The sequence below is a fragment of the Mytilus galloprovincialis genome, chromosome 1 (genome assembly GCF_965363235.1).
Source record: "Mytilus galloprovincialis chromosome 1, xbMytGall1.hap1.1, whole genome shotgun sequence".
Lineage (NCBI taxonomy): Eukaryota > Metazoa > Mollusca > Bivalvia > Mytilida > Mytilidae > Mytilus > Mytilus galloprovincialis.
In genome coordinates, this window is record NC_134838.1 from 44,214,383 (window position 1) to 44,231,620 (window position 17,238).

The following is a 17,238-nucleotide window of genomic DNA, read 5'->3' on the forward strand; positions in this document are numbered from 1 at the left end:
GAAATTTGACTAGCATTCAACAACAACTGTTTATAATAAATGATTTATTCTCTTATAAAGGTTTTTTAAGCTTTTAGCAAATGAGAGGTATGCTCTCATGATATCTTCCTTTGGAAAAGATAAAAAGCACAGAATAATGGTTGTTGATACAGTTGAGAAGAAAATTGTGTCTCAGGCAGAATCAGAGGTAATTATTTTACTGTTTTGACATAAACGTAAAGAAAACGCTCATGTTTGCTTTATTATGCAAAGTTAAACTGTCAACAATCATTCAAACCACATTATTAGAGGTCATATTGTAAAGACTGACTTATCTTGGAATTTGCAAAACTTGAACTAATAATTGGACATCACTTTGTTTAAAATCTCCTTTACTACAGCTTGAATACTTGAGCTTGTAAATACAAACGGATCATAAATGTTATGGACCATGATATCAATATTTCCTTTGTTTGTTGAGACTATTGTGCAAATTAACAACATTATCAATTAATGTTTCCTGTATTTTACATTTTATGTTACTTTGTACTTTTATATGGGTGCCAAAGTTAAATATATGATCATTTAAAAGTAACACAACTGAAAGAATTGGAGACTTATTCTTTTATATTAACAAATTTTGGTGCCCTGACCAGGATATTTCAACACATTGTTCCCTTTGTATTGTCAGTAACAAGTATGTGTGATTATTAATTTGTCAAATCATAGAGTCTTAGACCAAAGTAAGTAAAACTGTGAAAATGCCTCTAAACACGGAACTATTAATTTAACATGACTGATTTTTATGCCCCACCTAAGATAGTAGAGGGGCATTATGTTTTCTGGTCTGTGCGTCCGTTCCTTTTTCTATGTGTCCATCCGTTCGTCCGTCCGTTCATCCGTCTGTCCAGCTTCAGGTTAAAGTTTTTGGTCAAGGTAGTTTTTGATGAAGTTGAAACCCAATCAAATCGGAACTAAGTACATATGTTCCCTATGATATGATCTTTCTTATTTTAATGCCAAATTAGAGTTTTTACCTCATTTTCAAGGTCCACTGAACATAGAAAATGATAGTGCGGATGGGGCATCCGTGTTCTATGGACACATTCTTGTTTTTATTTATATTGAATCTTTCAGGCAAAATCAAGGGATGTGCTGTTCCTTAATGACAGTAAGGCAATAATGTGCTTTACTAAAGACAACAAACCACATGACCTTCATTTGATTGATCTGAACTCAATGACAGAGAATCCGGTACAAGGGAAAATGTTCAAAGATTGCTACACAATACTGAAGGTTAATAATGGAAAAGGTAATTTGGAAAGCTTACAAATAAAAGGGATACTTTTGCACACCTTCAATATATGTAAAAACAGTCAGCAAAGTGAAAACATCTGTAAAATAATACCTTTTTAACATCAAAGCATTTATTGCATATCGTAGTCATATGAGCAGGTAGAGTCATTGAATCAATTGGAACTAGCTGTTTACAAGTATGAGGTTAGGAATGCCCTTTACCTTTTAAGGATGATCACTTGTCATGTTTTGTGATTTTTGTCATTTTTCAGAATCATCTGGTTTTATCCATTTGAATGCCTTAAAAAAATTTGCCCATTGACCCCCATTTTTGTCGAGCCTTCGACTTTAGTCGAAAAAGTGAGACTAAGCGATCCTACATTCCGTCGTCGTCGGCGTCGTCGGCGGCGTCAACAAATATTCACTCTGTGGTTAAAGTTTTTGAAATTTTAATAACTTTCTTAAACTATACTGGATTTCTACCAAACTTTGACAGAAGCTTGTTTATGATCATAAGGTAGTATCCAAAAGTAAATTTTGTAAAAAAAAAATTCCATTTTTTCCGTATTTTACTATAAATGGACTTAGTTTTTTCTGCGAGGAAACAAAACATTCACTCTGTAGTTAAAGTTTTTAGAATTTTAATAACTTTCTCAAACTATCCTGGGTTTGTACTAAACTTGCACAGAAGCTTGTTTATGATCATAAGATAATATCCAGAAGTAAATTTTGAAAAAATAAAATTCCATTTTTTCCATATTTTACTTATAAATGGACTTAGTTTTTTCTGCGGAGAAACATTACATTCACTCTGTGGTTAAAGTTTTTAGAACTTTCTTAAACTATCCTGGGTTTGTACCAAATTTGGACAGAAGCTTGTTTATGATCATAAGATAGTATCCAGAAGTAAATTTTGTAAATAAATAAATCCATTTTTTCCATATTTTACTTTTAAATGGACTTAGTTTTTCTCCAGGGAACCATTACATTCACTCTGTGGTTAAAGTTTTAAAAATTTTAATAACTTTCTTAAACTATCCTGGGTTTGTACCAAACTTGGACAGAAGCTTATTTATGATCATAATATTGTATCCAGAAGTAAAATTTGTAAAAAGATTACTCAGTTTTTTCTGTAATTTACTTTTAAATGGACTTAGATTTTCTTGCAATCATAAAATAGTACATGTAACAAGAGGAATATTTTTATTGATTTTTTCCCTCATTGTTGTTGAGTCTGCAATTTACAGCAAAAATAGGCGAGACACTGGGTTCCGCGGAACCCTTACAAATTTTTCTTTTTATAAATCTTTTATATGTATAATTATAGGCCATCTGTAAAAGTCTTATAAAATCTTTGTTTATTTTTTAATAGTATTTGAGAACTTTAGTCTTTCAATGATAAAGCTAAGAAAAATCAAGAGAGAACATTTTCACGCCAAAATTTCAATGGCTGATATCTGGAAAGCAAGCACATTGACCTATATATTTTATATTGCTTTTTTGATTCCTTAATTAAACACCTATCATTATATACTAGTGTTATGAAAAGCTTGTTATTTTGAAACTTAGTAGCAATCATTAGCATTAAATGGTTAAAACGTGATCATGATTCCTTAGATAACCATTATTGAAAAGGGGTCTAATTTAATTATCTGTTACAGTTATTGTGAGAAAGAATTTAATGTGATTTTGTCATAATCAATCGGGTTTTTAATCGTCTGTTCATTTTATTGTTATGCACCAAAAATTATTGTTAATGTCATTTTGCAAAATTTTTATCCGTTATTCCTCCTGAAGGTACCCCCATTCAACCCTCATGTAATTTTACTACAAACTGAAGTGCTAACGTACCCATTCGAGATACACAACCCTACAACATGATGAAACATAAAAAAACTCAAATATTTTGATGCATTATTAATGATAAACAAATGATATTTGAAATCCATTTATCATATTGATGATACTTGATATAGTTTTGAATGAAGTAAGAAATAAAAAATGGTTATGACAATAGAATGTGATTGGGTAAATACTAATTACCAGCTTGTAGCATATTAATCTATTTCAATAAAAAAATCGTTATAATTAATAAAATTTGTAGATTCAGCTAACAAAGTCCTTATATTTGTATAAAGTAACATTCGTTTATAGTGGAATTTTTTTTTAATGTTGAATAAGCTACAATTAAAAATTGCTTGCTGGTCCCTCTCTGTGATTACCATTAGATAACGCTGGTTCATTTCTCAATCAAGCTATCATCAAGGGAAGATAAATAATTTGATATTTGTTCATAGTCTTTTTCAAAAATGATGAACAGTTCTTTATATTGGTATGTAATCATTTTAAATGTTTCAAATTTATGAAATCATATTCGTACATCAATGTTTTTGATACACCAATAACAAAAACTGAAATATATTGAATTGATACATTTTGTAATTATTCAAAATTATATCAGAAATCTAAACTTAATTATAAAATAATGAACCTGTTAAGGGGAGAGAATACGCGCATAACTTTTTTGAATTGGCACATAATACAACGGAATGTCACTCTTGCATACAAATGGCATATCAATATAATTAATTAACTGTGCAATTGTCCTCCACCTTCAATGATGATTCTAAATTATAAATGTAACCAAAAGTTGTTAATCTATAGATAGTGAAGACTAATGAAAGCTAACCCACTGTAAAAATATTTCTTTGCAATTTTTTAAAACTTCCTCAGAAAAATGCTCGAGCCACTTGACTTTCATAGCTCAAAATTAATGTTTTTACACAATATTTGAATAAAGTAGTTAAAGATTATTCGCTTCTCAAAGTGTAAGACGCAATAAAAATCGTATGCTTGCACCATTCTACCGAAATATGGATTTAATTAAGTCCTGAAAATTTCGACATTTCTTCGTATATTTTTATCAAAACCGGTTTTAACCAAATCACAAGTACTTGTTAAGATCCGACTAAATACCTATTTCCCGATATGGTCAGGTAAAGTTGCTACAGCTTGGGTTCAAAATAGAGAAGTCAAAGTGATAAACTGAATTCAGGAAAATTCCATTGCTACAGATACTAGATATCATGGTTTTTTCTTAATTTAATTTTCATACAGGCCTATTAAAGATAGAATAATTTATTCTTCTTTCACTTAAGGGTTTTTTCTTAATTTAATTTTCATACAGGCCTATTAAAGATAGAATAATTTATTCTTCTTTCACTTATACCTAAAAATCCATAGATATAAGTACCCCAATATTAATCAAAGAATCAAGCAAAAACATAACAAACAAATAACTAATGTGGAAATAACGGCCACAGTTCACTTAGAATGACGAGGTCTGACATGATTACAGAATGACGACATGATTGATTTAACTGACAAATCTGTGCACCATTGGTAGCAATGGATGCTCAAGTTTCTCAAGGTTCAGCCTAAAGAGAACGAGGGTTATGATCCCCAAATACGTCGGGTCTTATTCGCATCACCCCCTGGTTTCAGGGAAGTAAAGATTAACAGTTTCTATATCATAAAATTTTATATGCACGCTGAATACATAGGCCATACTATGTATCATAAAACAGTTAAGCTCGAACTGGTACCAATTCAGAACCGGCCACTCAGGGTAGACATGAGATGGTCTCAACAGGACTTCCTGCGGTACCGCAGGAAAGTAAAAACCTAATATGATCCGACGTACAATTACGGGAAACGATCATAACCCTTAATCTTGCCAGATCCTAACATCCTTTTTGATTGTGACGAATGATTTTATTACAAAATATAAATGAACAATTAGAATCAAGTAATCAAGATAAATGCTGCATGATCTTTATCCAAATAAAGTCAAAAGTTAAATACAATCATTGACAATCCAGCCGAAGAACTAATAGCAGGTATTGATAATTCCATTCTGACACTACTGGTGTCTGAATATTTAGATAAAGGTGGTAGCCATTCGTGAAAATTCATTGACATATATAGTTCTCGAACGTATGATTCAGCTAGCAAATCCATCGACTTGTTCGTCTCCTCTTTTTTGTCCAAAAAAAAATATAGATCCGGCCTGTTCTGGTCATTCTGAAAAGATAAATAAAACAGCAGCAGACACAAGAATTGTTATTAAGTGGGAGATTGCAAGGGGAGGTGGGTGGGTTTTTGAAACTTTTACATATTTTGCTACAAGAGTGGCTAGTGCAATGTAATGCTGACGAGTCATGTGATCTTGATTTGGGGGAAATGAGAACCACATCCGAATGATGCAGTTATCATTTCTCTTTAATTAAATTGGTTTATCTTATGAAAGAGATAAATCGTAATAAAAGTGAATCCATGTGTATGTCCAATTATTTAAATAAATTGGGTATCAGAATGCACTTATGATTGTGATTATTTAAGAAAGATAGAGTGAACAAAGTTATAGGAAATAATCACTGAAAATTCTATGTATCTTTTTGTATATGTTTGGGAAAGTGCAGAATTCTATTTAGGCTTTTATACATGGTATAAAATCTATATGTATGGGTTCAACAAAAATGCTTTTCTACACCTCTCAATAATGAAAAAGCACAAAAGAAAAATCATATATCTTATTTTAGAATTTATGGTACCAACTAGAGGTGGAAAGAATGTGAAGTTTTACAGTACAGAGACCCTTAAGGCAAATCACATCATGAAGATAGTAGATACTTCTAGTGTTGGTAGAAGTTATGAAGTGAGTACTTTTTCGCTTGAAAATAATACTTACTATGTGGCTCGTAATTCTGGATAGATAAAATAAAAAAGACTTTTATAATTTATTTCATTTTGTACAATAAATATTTCCTGTAATTTTCAGTCCTGTATTTTGTTCTGCCTACTATTTTAGAAGCAACCTTATACATGCTTGTCACAACAGCATTGGTGTAAGCTGCACTAAATTCAAATGGCAACACATATGGGGGGGGGGGCCTTTTTTTTCGGGACATAGGGATCAGGTGTTTTTAAGCTCAGGATATCGGGATTGAACCTTTCGGGATCCGGGAATTCTTTTTTTGAATTTTGGGATGTCAGGATTTAAATTTCTTTAAATTCAGGACCTCAGGGTTTCATGTTTTTAAGCCCAGGATTTCGTGATCAGGACCAGGGCCCTCCGACCCCCCTCACATATTGATGTGTTTACAATTTAGTGATTTTATTGAAACAATTAATTCTGGTGCAAACATACAAAACAGACACAATGCAAGTGCAAGACGTGAGGGTGTGGATGGGGTTTCTTATATTCTTTAAAAAAAAATTAAGTTATTTTTCTCCATACTTTTGTACTGTTTGCCCATTATTCTCTCTCCTTTATGTTTGAGCACCTAACTATTCTCTACTATGTCTTTTTTTGGTCCATTTTTAGCTGAATTTCAGAGGGAAAAATCTTTTATTAATTTGGTTATGTACAGTGAATATCAGCTGCCAAAATGTGTCCATGCATTAACTGGAAAACTTTTTGATGAGATTTTTTCAATTATAAATATGTTGTTTCCTGTGACTTCATTAATGGTAAAGTTTAATTCTTATGATTTTAGCTTTTTTTATGTTGAGTTGTTGACCTTAAATTATTGAAATCATATGCAATATTAAGAGGTATGTCGTTTTTAAAGTGAGTTAACTGTAGTCATAGTAGTCTATTTTTCCTTTGTTTTTACTTAGACAAATAGTGATGGTTCCATGGTAGTACTTGTAACTGATGATGATAAGAAAATCATGGTGATTGATGTTGAAGCAAAAACTATTGTAAAGGTGTTAGAAGCAAAGGATTTGAAGAAGGATCTTAGAATGGATGATGATTTTTGTGGTGCAGAACTGTTGGTGCCAGACAACATGAGCTACATTGTTTTTACGGCCTATACAAAAGATTCGACAACTGCCATGTACTTATGGGATTTAAAGGAAGGTAGGTAAAAAAAATTTAAGTTATGAAAATGAAACCATAATTCAGTCTTTACAAAGTTTATCTGAAATATTTTTAAATCTCAGATATATAATATGACAAACAACATTGAATCATAAACAACAATCATGAGAATTAAACCAATCAGATGTGAATTTTTTAATTTGGATTTTACCAATCATTTGAATATCATCTGATTAATTCAGAATCTTGTGATCCTTTAGTTTTATTGATATATTGATTATTGATGTTTAATGACACTTTCACTAGGAAAGTTTTTTAAAGTTCAAGTTTTGCTTCCTTAATGAAGTGTAAACAAAGTTGAAACTTGTGAACTATATATATTGCAGTTTTAAAAGATTCTAAAAATCTATTTGGACGAGGAAGTCTTTAAATCACTGGTTTCTCTCTACAACATTCATCACTTGATAGACAACACTATATTTATATAGTTATATGGAGATATTGAAATTAATCCACTGGTTTTATCAACACAAAAAATGTGATAGGATAATGTATGTCTGTTTCATTTATTCAAAGCTCTCATTCAAAACTTTCCAATTAATATTCCTCTACAATATTATTTGATAATATATTGTTTTCCAGTTGTAAAGAATATACAATAATAAATGCTACCATTAAATAAGGAATTTAATTACCATATTAAACCCTTGTTATGTAATTTCAGAAAATTCACATTATTTTTTCTCATGTTTTCCAGATAAGCTGAAAAAAGAACTCACAGATTTTGAAATGCATAAGAAATATAAAATACTCAAAGAAGGAGACTCAGTTGATGTGTGTTCATTTGTACTCCTGGATGATGATACCATTATGTCAACTCATGATGATAAACTCCTCCGTGTCTGGTCTACAAAAAATGGTATTGTACTTTTCCTTATACACATATTTATAGATTATTTTTGATAATCTCAACAAGATCCGTTTTCTCACTAGAACCTGTTCAGTGAAAGTGAGAAAAGCAATCGAGTTGAGATGACCAATGATAATCTGTTTATCGCTATTTTACCTAAGACGATTGTCAATATCATGTCAATTTCATTAGCAACGCCAATTGCTTCCTTAGATTCTAGTGATAATTTTCCATCTAAAGCGAGTAGCTTGATATGAAAAATTACCACAAAAAAAGATCAAAGGAAAAATGCACAAAAGAGCGATAATGAAGAATACTGTGTTTTTCAGTGCCAAAGTAGAATTTCTTTAGGCATTTGTTGATTACACATAGTTTACAGTTTACATCTCTCTGCACCAAATTTTCTCAATCTATTTTAGACTCTAAATGTGACATGGGTTTATAGAAATATTGCAACTTTGGTATTCTGTCAAACAGTAGTAGAACCCTTGCATAGGAGGGCATCTGTTTAGCTGTGCAGAATGTATAAATTCAAAACCATTTACCATCAGAAAGGAGACATTAGATCTCCTGCCTAATGAAGAAAAAAGCCTTGCGCTCTGCATGTTAAATAAAGAATCCTTGCGCTCTGCATGTTAAATAAAGAATCCTTGCATCAAATTCGCCTTGTAGAATCTACATATTATTTTTTTTTCTTGTGTATAAAAGAAAATATACTTTATATGAAATGTATATAATTGTAGTAAATTAACCTTTTACAAGACATTTCTGCCTAAATCTGCCTTCAGTTTCTCTGTTGTGTCCCTAAACCACATGGTAGATCAGTCAATCATCACAATAAATTTAAATCCTTGGTAAAGTTATGAAGTCAATATATCTTTTTACGAATGAAAGTCAATATATCTTTTTATGAATGAAATTCAAAGATATTCACTTTTGATGAATGACACGACATTTAGATATATACGTATAGTGTCTTGAAATATGATTTTTTTTTGTATGAGGCTAAGAAACGGGGGAAATGCAGGGTTTTACCGAGCATTTTCCTGGTTTAGTGCCAAATACAAATAAATTTCATATTTCAAGACACTATACGTATATTGTCTTTATACTGAAATCGATAAAAAATATATAATTTAAAAAAAATATGTAACAAATATTGTTTAAAAAAAAAGAGTTTGGAATTTCCCTCTAGGGGTACCATTTTGGGGTATTATCCTATAAGCGTAGTCCAGGTGGTAAGACATTGACATTTTAAGGAATTAGAAAGGGATAATGAACTTAATAAATAACATTTAATAAAAAAAGGTATATAAATTACCAATTTGAAGACATAATTAGTTAAAATCTATAAAAGTTTGACAATTGTTACTACACGTTGTCATGGTTGTGACGTGACATTTTTGACAAAATACAGTAGTACCGGTAAGAAGGTGGGGCTAATAGGTTAGTTGAGGTCATTGACGTATAAAGCTAACGGTCATACGTATAGCTTTATCTGTATAGGAAAATAGCTGATTGCAGTATAATGTCAATTAATATCATCTGTGCTTCCATATAACTTTTATCATTTGCTGTTTTTTCATTAGTTTGTTCAAGAACTTGTAGTCATGTTGTCTTTCTGACTAAAATATTCAGCTTTTCCCTAATTCCTCTGAAAATTAAAGAAATAACAGAGAAGGCAGAGGAAGCCAATGGCCAAAAAGTTTTGAAATAGATTATTTACTGTGAATTCGTTTATTTTTGCATGCACCAATGCAATTTTTGTACAATAAGAACAAATTATATATTTGTAGATAGATGATTTCATGATTTTACAAAATCTGCTGCATACAAGCCTATAGAAAATTTGTTCTTCATTGAATGTTAAAATTGGTAACCCTGGAATAATTATGAATCCACAGTATATAAACAGGAAATTGTATTTAATTTGATAACATCCTGAACATGAATGAAATATTTGTCACTGGATGTTGAGCATACTACATACAATCAATTAATCTATTTTAGGTTCTTTGTTGAAAAGAATTATTGGACATAGATCAACGTCATCTAACATTTATTATACTCCTAAGTCACCATATGTTTTGACTTATGGACATTCTCAGGAACAAACTCTTCGTATCTGGGACAAGAAAACATACCAGCAGATAGCATCTTTCAAGCTTGATAAAGAGGTAACTTTTCATCTTTTAATCTTGATAAGGGGTATATTTTCATCTTATAAGCTTGATAATGGGGTATGTTTTCATTTTTCATATGACCGCAAAAAAAGGTTTGGGATAGTATAATGGTATGACATCACCTGCGTCATCGTCTGCTTCGTCATCCAAAAACACATTTGATTTCCGGACAATAACTTTTAGTTTAAGTGAATGGATCTCTATTAATTTTTTTTAGAAGGTTCAATACTTCAAAAGAAAGCTTGGGATTGATTGTTGGGATAATGGTCCCTACCGTTTAGGATTAAGGGGCAAAAAACAAGCATTTCTCTAGTGAAAGTAATACCACAGGTAAAAGATTGGGATTCATTTTGGGGGTAATAGTGCCAACAGTTTAGGAATTAAGGGCCAAAACCAAGCATTTTTGTAGTTTCTTGACAATAACTTGTGTGTGAGTGTATGGATATCTGGGTCAAAATCTTTAATTGTTTTTACATAGGCGGTAATGGTAACGTTTTTTCCTGTAGCTCAGTCCATATCGTTAACTTGGATATGTATGATAGCTTGTTTCGAAGCTGTGACATTTTCACATATGTGGTTAAATTTTCGGGGTACGAAGTGAGATTACTTTTTCCGTAAATTAGCAAACCCCGAACATCCTGTTGTGATGCGGCTCCTTGTGGTAAAATATCCCCTTTTTAACACAATAAGTTCTTTGAAAATTTAATACTTTGAACACATTCAATAGCTCCATAGTTTTTACACATTTATTCTATGTTCCTCTACTTTCCTAATCACCACAAATAATTAAGTTCAGTCATTTGCTAAAAATAGAAATATGTCCAATATCACTACACAGAGATTTTTTCTTTACACGTGACTTTTGAGTTCCTCATTTCAAGGCGCATTAGGGATGTTGTCCCATATTGAAATCCATACTTCTGATTTTTCCAAATATTTTTATGTGATCTTCATCGGTATAATATTCTAAATAAATCTTTGTATTTTTGTCCATTTCTGAAAAAAAATAAAGTTGTTTTAGCACTATAAGGCAATGACACTTTCGTCGCTATATTCATTTATTTTGAATACAATGAGTATGTATAAGTAATTTCTTCCAGATTACCTCCACTAGTCAAAACAAGGACAAAACTTCTGATTATAACCTTTAATTACAATACACAGACCCTGATAAAGCATTCTATAAAATTTTCTTGTGCCTTAAAGTGCATTTTGACAGAGAAATTATGCAAAACTGAAGGTTTTATAAAAAAAACAACACCAAAATAATTATTCTTACTAGTGGAAATCTTGTATTTAATACTGTTGAAACCACTCTAAACTACTGGGAAAGTCATCCATATCATATAATTAGAGTGCAATATAGTGCAAATTTTCAAAACTTGTCCTTTCACATAATTCTATTTGAGAAAAAATGTTTTTTACATGTTTTTCAGTGAAAACCTTTTATCAGTGAGAAATCCACATGAGGTCTTAACGGAAACATTGTGACATCACATGTATTATGGCGTCATTAAATAACGACAGATCAAAATAGCGCTAAAAATAGTTTGCAGTGTTACGTGAGAAACAGTTGCCGCAAGATTTTACTCGAAATATTGAGTCCAAACGATCTGTAACTAAGCCTTTTCATTTAATACCAAGACCATAGCAACAGTTTTCATATTAGCATATTTTTAACATACTGACTGTAATTTCTATTGCATAAATACCAGAAATAAACAATTTAGAGCTTGCCTAATAAAACAAAATGCTTACCAGTTATTCAGGACTTTTTAAAACCTCTAGTTTGCCATCTCAGGTTGAAAAATAATGATATGTCTGGAACTCAAATAAGACAAAAAAAATACTCAGGCTGTGTTATCATTTGATTTAAATGCATAAGTATTATTGAGAGAGAAAAATCTATTCTTGAAAGTTTAATCACAAAGAAAGACAAATGCTTCTCCCTTGTGGCTTAGCCACCTTCATTTAAACCTTTTGTATTAGAACCATGGGTAGTGGCTAACTAGCTTAATAGTTGAATAGGTGCAGAAATATTGTTTTCAAGAAGGTTTGACCCTCCCCCTTTTTCACTGAGAAATGACAATATCTTTTGTTTTGCTCATGTGCATTAAAAATAATAATTCATGATTTTCTTAAAACATGTAAATGTGTTTGTCTGTTTTTTTGTGCATATGATATCTACTGACCAGGGGTCAAATCATTGGATAAAAGCACATGCGATGAAGAATCTCATATTACTCGTATGAAGTGTGTTATCTCCCTTGATTATCAGGTATTCCTGTAGACCAGAGTGATAATTACATAACAAAGACTATATTGTGTCATGTTTACTTACAATTTAATAATATTTAAAAGTTATTTCTTGCCTTTTTAATGTAGTAAACAAATTCCTTTCGGATCTCTCGGAAGTAAACAAATTTATGATTGTGCCTAAAACAAGTGTTCAGCCCCGTGCCAGTTATGCATTTTAAAAGCGAAAATTTCCTCGAGTTTTTGCTGATCTTCATCAAAAACATTTATCTTAAACAATTTATGATATCTAGGTATAAATAAAAAACTACTTACCATCATTTTCGGTGGTGTACAAGGTGAAATCATCCATAAATCAGTCTGACAACTTCTGGAATTAAGCTTCTAATTTGGGTCAAAATCTTTAATTGTTTTTACATAGGCGGTAATGGTAACGTTTTTTCCTGTAGCTCAGTCCATATCGTTAACTTGGATATGTATGATAGCTTGTTTCGAAGCTGTGACATTTTCACATATGTGGTTAAATTTTCGGGGTACGAAGTGAGATTACTTTTTCCGTAAATTAGCAAACCCCGAACATCCTGTTGTGATGCGGCTCCTTGTGGTAAAATATCCCCTTTTTAACACAATAAGTTCTTTGAAAATTTAATACTTTGAACACATTCAATAGCTCCATAGTTTTTACACATTTATTCTATGTTCCTCTACTTTCCTAATCACCACAAATAATTAAGTTCAGTCATTTGCTAAAAATAGAAATATGTCCAATATCACTACACAGAGATTTTTTCTTTACACGTGACTTTTGAGTTCCTCATTTCAAGGCGCATTAGGGATGTTGTCCCATCTCTTGACATTGTATCACAAGGTTCTATATTACAAAGGGAAGTCTGTGAATGAGTTTGGGGGTAGTTGCCCCAAACAGGAAGGAATAAGGGGCCAGAAAATGGCCAAAAACAAGCATTTTCTATTTTCTAGACAATAACTTGTGTTTACGTGAATGGATCTCTTTGAAGTTGTACTTCAAGTTTCCATACTGCAAAGGCTTGGTTAGGGGTAATTAGGGCCCCGCCAAAGGCGGGTCGCCCTATAGTGATCAGTCTGTCCGTCCGTCCGTCCGTAACACTTTGTGTCCGCTCCATATCTAGAGAACCATTATGATTTCATACTTTATACTTTACATGTTTATTAACCACCACCAGAGGGCGTGTCATGATGTATGTACAACTTCCTAGGTCAAAGGTCAAGGTAAAAAAACTTTGGTTTCAGTTGACAACCCTGTGTCCTGTGGTGAAGATCGTGTCCGCTCTATATCTTGAGAACCGTTATGATTTCAAAGTTTATACTTGACATGTATATGAACCAACACCAGAGGGTGTGTCATAATTTATGAACGACTGCCTAGGGCAAAGTTCAAGGTCAAAAACTTTGGTTTCAGTTGACAACCCCATGTCCTATGGTAAAGATCGTGTCCGCTCTATATCTTGAGAACCGTTATCATTTCAAAGTTTATACTTGACATGTTTATAAACCAACACCAAAGTATGTGTCATAATTTATTTACAACTTCCTAGGTCAAAGGTCAAGGTCAAAAACTTTGATTTCAGTTGACAAACCCATGTCTTATGGTAAAGATACAATTTTTTGATGCACATTATTCACAGCGGGGCCCACAGAGATGTCTCCCATCTCAATGATATCTAGTTGCTCCAAGGAGGGATTCAAAAAGTTTTGGGGGGAATTTTTTTCCAAATTTTTTTGAAGGGTTTATATTTTTTTTCAAAATTTTTCAAATTTCAAATTTTTGAAAAGTTTCAAGAAGAAAGAAAAAACCTTCAAGTGCACAGTATTATGTGATAGATTTTTAAGACCTTGACCACGTTTTTTTGGTGTCAAAAACCTACAGCAATTTACGCATGCTATTTATAAACTTCATAATAGTTTAACCATAACAGACTTAATGTGATGTTTTGTTTTGTAGCTGGATTCAATTGAATGGTGTAGTGATGGCCTATCATTTGTGAGCTATAGCAGAGATCCTACTTTAATTGTACGATGGACACTAGAGGGAGCCAATGTTCAAAAAAGTAGTTTGTCAAAGTATCCTGCTACATTTAAAGGAAACGGTAAGTTTGTAAACTTTTCATATAGAGTTAAAATAAATACTGAATTTCAAATTGTCTTTTATAAAATGCACTTGTTGTAAATGCCATTACATTTTCATTTTCAATCATATATAACAAGAATGTGTCCCTAGTACAAGGATGCCCAATCTGCACTATCATTTTCTATGTTCAGTGGACCATGAAAATGTGGTAAACTCTAATTTGGCATTAAAATAAGAAAGATCATATCATAGGGAACATGTGTACTAAGTTTCAAGTTGATTGGACTTTAACTTCATCAAAAACTACCTTGACCAAATCTTTAACCTCAAACTTGCACTATCATTTTCTATGTTCAGTTGACCATGAAATTAGGGTGAAAACTCTAATTTGGCATTAAAATTAGAAAGATCATATCATAGGGAACATGTATTCTAAGTTTCAAGTCGATTGGACTTCTACTTCATCATAAACTACCTTGACCAAAAACTTAAACCTGAAACAGGACGGATGAACAAACGGACACAACGAATGAACGAAAATGCGGACGAACGGATGAATGGATGCACAGACCAGAAAACATAATGCCCATAAATGGGGCCTAAAAATAAGTGAAATTTTTATGAATATAGAAGTATGCAAAATTCTGTGTTGTTTGACATTTGTTTCACCTAAAGAAAAATACTGGAAATACTATGAACAAGGCTGAAATTATTCCCTCACCCCTTGCAAAGTCCATTATTTACTAAGGAAAATGCAAATAATAATTCTGATAACTATTTTTTGTTGTTGTAATTTATAGGAGTAATTACTATATAAATATGTTGGTAAAATACTTCATATTTATCTTTGCTTGTCTGAAAGAAAATATCATTTTTACCTTCAGTATCTGACTCTGAAGTGATACCCATCCTTGACATCAAAGAGGTAGAGGTCAGTCTGGATGACCTTGACCAGGAAGAACAAGCACCTGATACAGATACTGATGAAGATGACGATGAGGATGATGAAGATTAAAGAAGCTATATACATTTTTTTATTTGTTTTAGAGAGAAACCATTTGATTTCAAGGGGGGTTATGGTTTTTTTGTTGGAGTCAGAATATTTTCTTTTGTAATCTGCTTGACCACAATATATTTTATTTTTATCAAATTTGGGATGAGAATTTTTTTTCAGGAAAAAACTATAATCCCCCCTTGAAATTAAATGGTCATTCCCTTATGAATTAGCATTTATTAAAAAATTCACATATTAGTCAATACTTTCTGTGTATTTTATGCATATCTGACATCACTAATTAGTACTAGTTTAAGATAAATTTTTATATCTGTGTAGTTGATATTTACATTTTTCTTCACATGTCATAATATTTGGTTATATTTATCTGTTTTAGAAAGCTCTGGTAATATAGGTATTTTGTAAAAAATATTTTTGCAGGTTATATCTTTTAGTGAAAGCTTTTTAAATATATAATTGAAAAGCATTCTTCAGAATACTTCAGTTCCAAAATCACAAACAGTATATAACTTTCTGCACCTTGATTTTGCATGTTTTACTTCACTTATTATAACTGACTTGTTTTGTTCTGTGTTTTTTTGGGGTAAATTTGATAAATTAATCATATCCAGTGCAATAAAAAATCACATAATTGCAGCAATAAACTGTCTATATTCACTTTCATCTTCTATATAATTTTGGCTGTTCATTAATGTTATTTCACCACTGTTTTTAAAATCATTTACCTTTATTGTCATCGTGTTTGACCATTTTGTTAATCATAAAGAATAAAGTGCACATGTTTTTATGCCCCATTTATGGGCATTATGTTTTCTGGTCTGTGCGTCCGTTCGTCCGTCTGTTCGTTCGTCCGTTCGTTCGTCCATCCGTCCGTCTGTCCCGCTTCAGGTTAAAGTTTTTGGTCGAGGTAGTTTTTGATGAAGTTGGAGTCTAATCAACTTGAAACTTAGTATATATGTTCTGTATGATATGATCTTTCTAATTTTAATTCCAAATTAGAGATTTAACCCCATTTTCACGGTCCACTGAACATAGAAAATGATAGTGCAAATTTCAGGTTAAAGTTTTTGGCTTCAGGTTAAAGTTTTTGGTCAAGGTAGTTTTTGATGAAGTTGAAGTCCAATCAACTTGAAACTTAGTATACATGTGCCCTATGATATGATCTTTCTAATTTAAATGCCAAATTAGAGTTTTGACCCCAATTTTACGGTTCACTGAACATAGAAAATGATAGTGCAAATTTCAGGTTAAAGTTTTTGGCTTCAGGTTAAAGTTTTTGGTCAAGGTAGTTTTTGATGAAGTTGAAGTCCAATCAACTTGAAACTTAGTATACATGTGCCCTATGATATGATCTTTCTAATTTAAATGCCAAATTAGAGTTTTGACCCCAATTTTACGGTTCACTGAACATAGAAAATGATAGTGCAAATTTCAGGTTAAAGTTTTTGGCTTCAGGTTAAAGTTTTTGGTCAAGGTAGTTTTTGATGAAGTTGAAGTCCAATCAACTTGAAACTTAGTATACATGTGCCCTATGATATGATCTTTCTAATTTAAATGCCAAATTAGAGTTTTGACCCCAATTTTACGGTTCACTGAACATAGAAA

The 17,238-nt window shown here is 31.7% G+C and overlaps 1 protein-coding gene and 1 long non-coding RNA gene across 4 annotated transcripts in view; one reads left to right on the forward strand and one right to left on the reverse strand.

The window, feature by feature from the left end:
• The window catches only part of LOC143075382 (NACHT domain- and WD repeat-containing protein 1-like), a 66,710-nt gene extending 50,383 nt beyond the window's left edge, over positions 1–16,327 (forward strand). For all 3 annotated transcript variants that reach the window (XM_076250774.1, XM_076250783.1, XM_076250789.1), the window contains 8 exons: positions 61–187; positions 1,117–1,291; positions 5,877–5,992; positions 6,958–7,201; positions 7,920–8,081; positions 10,083–10,249; positions 14,493–14,637; positions 15,503–16,327. In XM_076250774.1, coding sequence (XP_076106889.1) covers positions 61–187; positions 1,117–1,291; positions 5,877–5,992; positions 6,958–7,201; positions 7,920–8,081; positions 10,083–10,249; positions 14,493–14,637; positions 15,503–15,633 — 1,267 coding nt within the window. In that variant the 3' untranslated portion in view covers positions 15,634–16,327. The remainder of the gene's footprint in view (positions 1–60; positions 188–1,116; positions 1,292–5,876; positions 5,993–6,957; positions 7,202–7,919; positions 8,082–10,082; positions 10,250–14,492; positions 14,638–15,502) is intronic.
• On the reverse strand, positions 10,946–13,267 carry LOC143075373 (uncharacterized). The gene is made up of 3 exons (XR_012978299.1): positions 12,827–13,267; positions 12,014–12,082; positions 10,946–11,251 (listed from the first exon to the last, which is right to left on the reverse strand). It is a non-coding gene; the product is annotated as an uncharacterized LOC143075373 (long non-coding RNA).
• Positions 16,328–17,238: the final 911 nt, after the last annotated feature.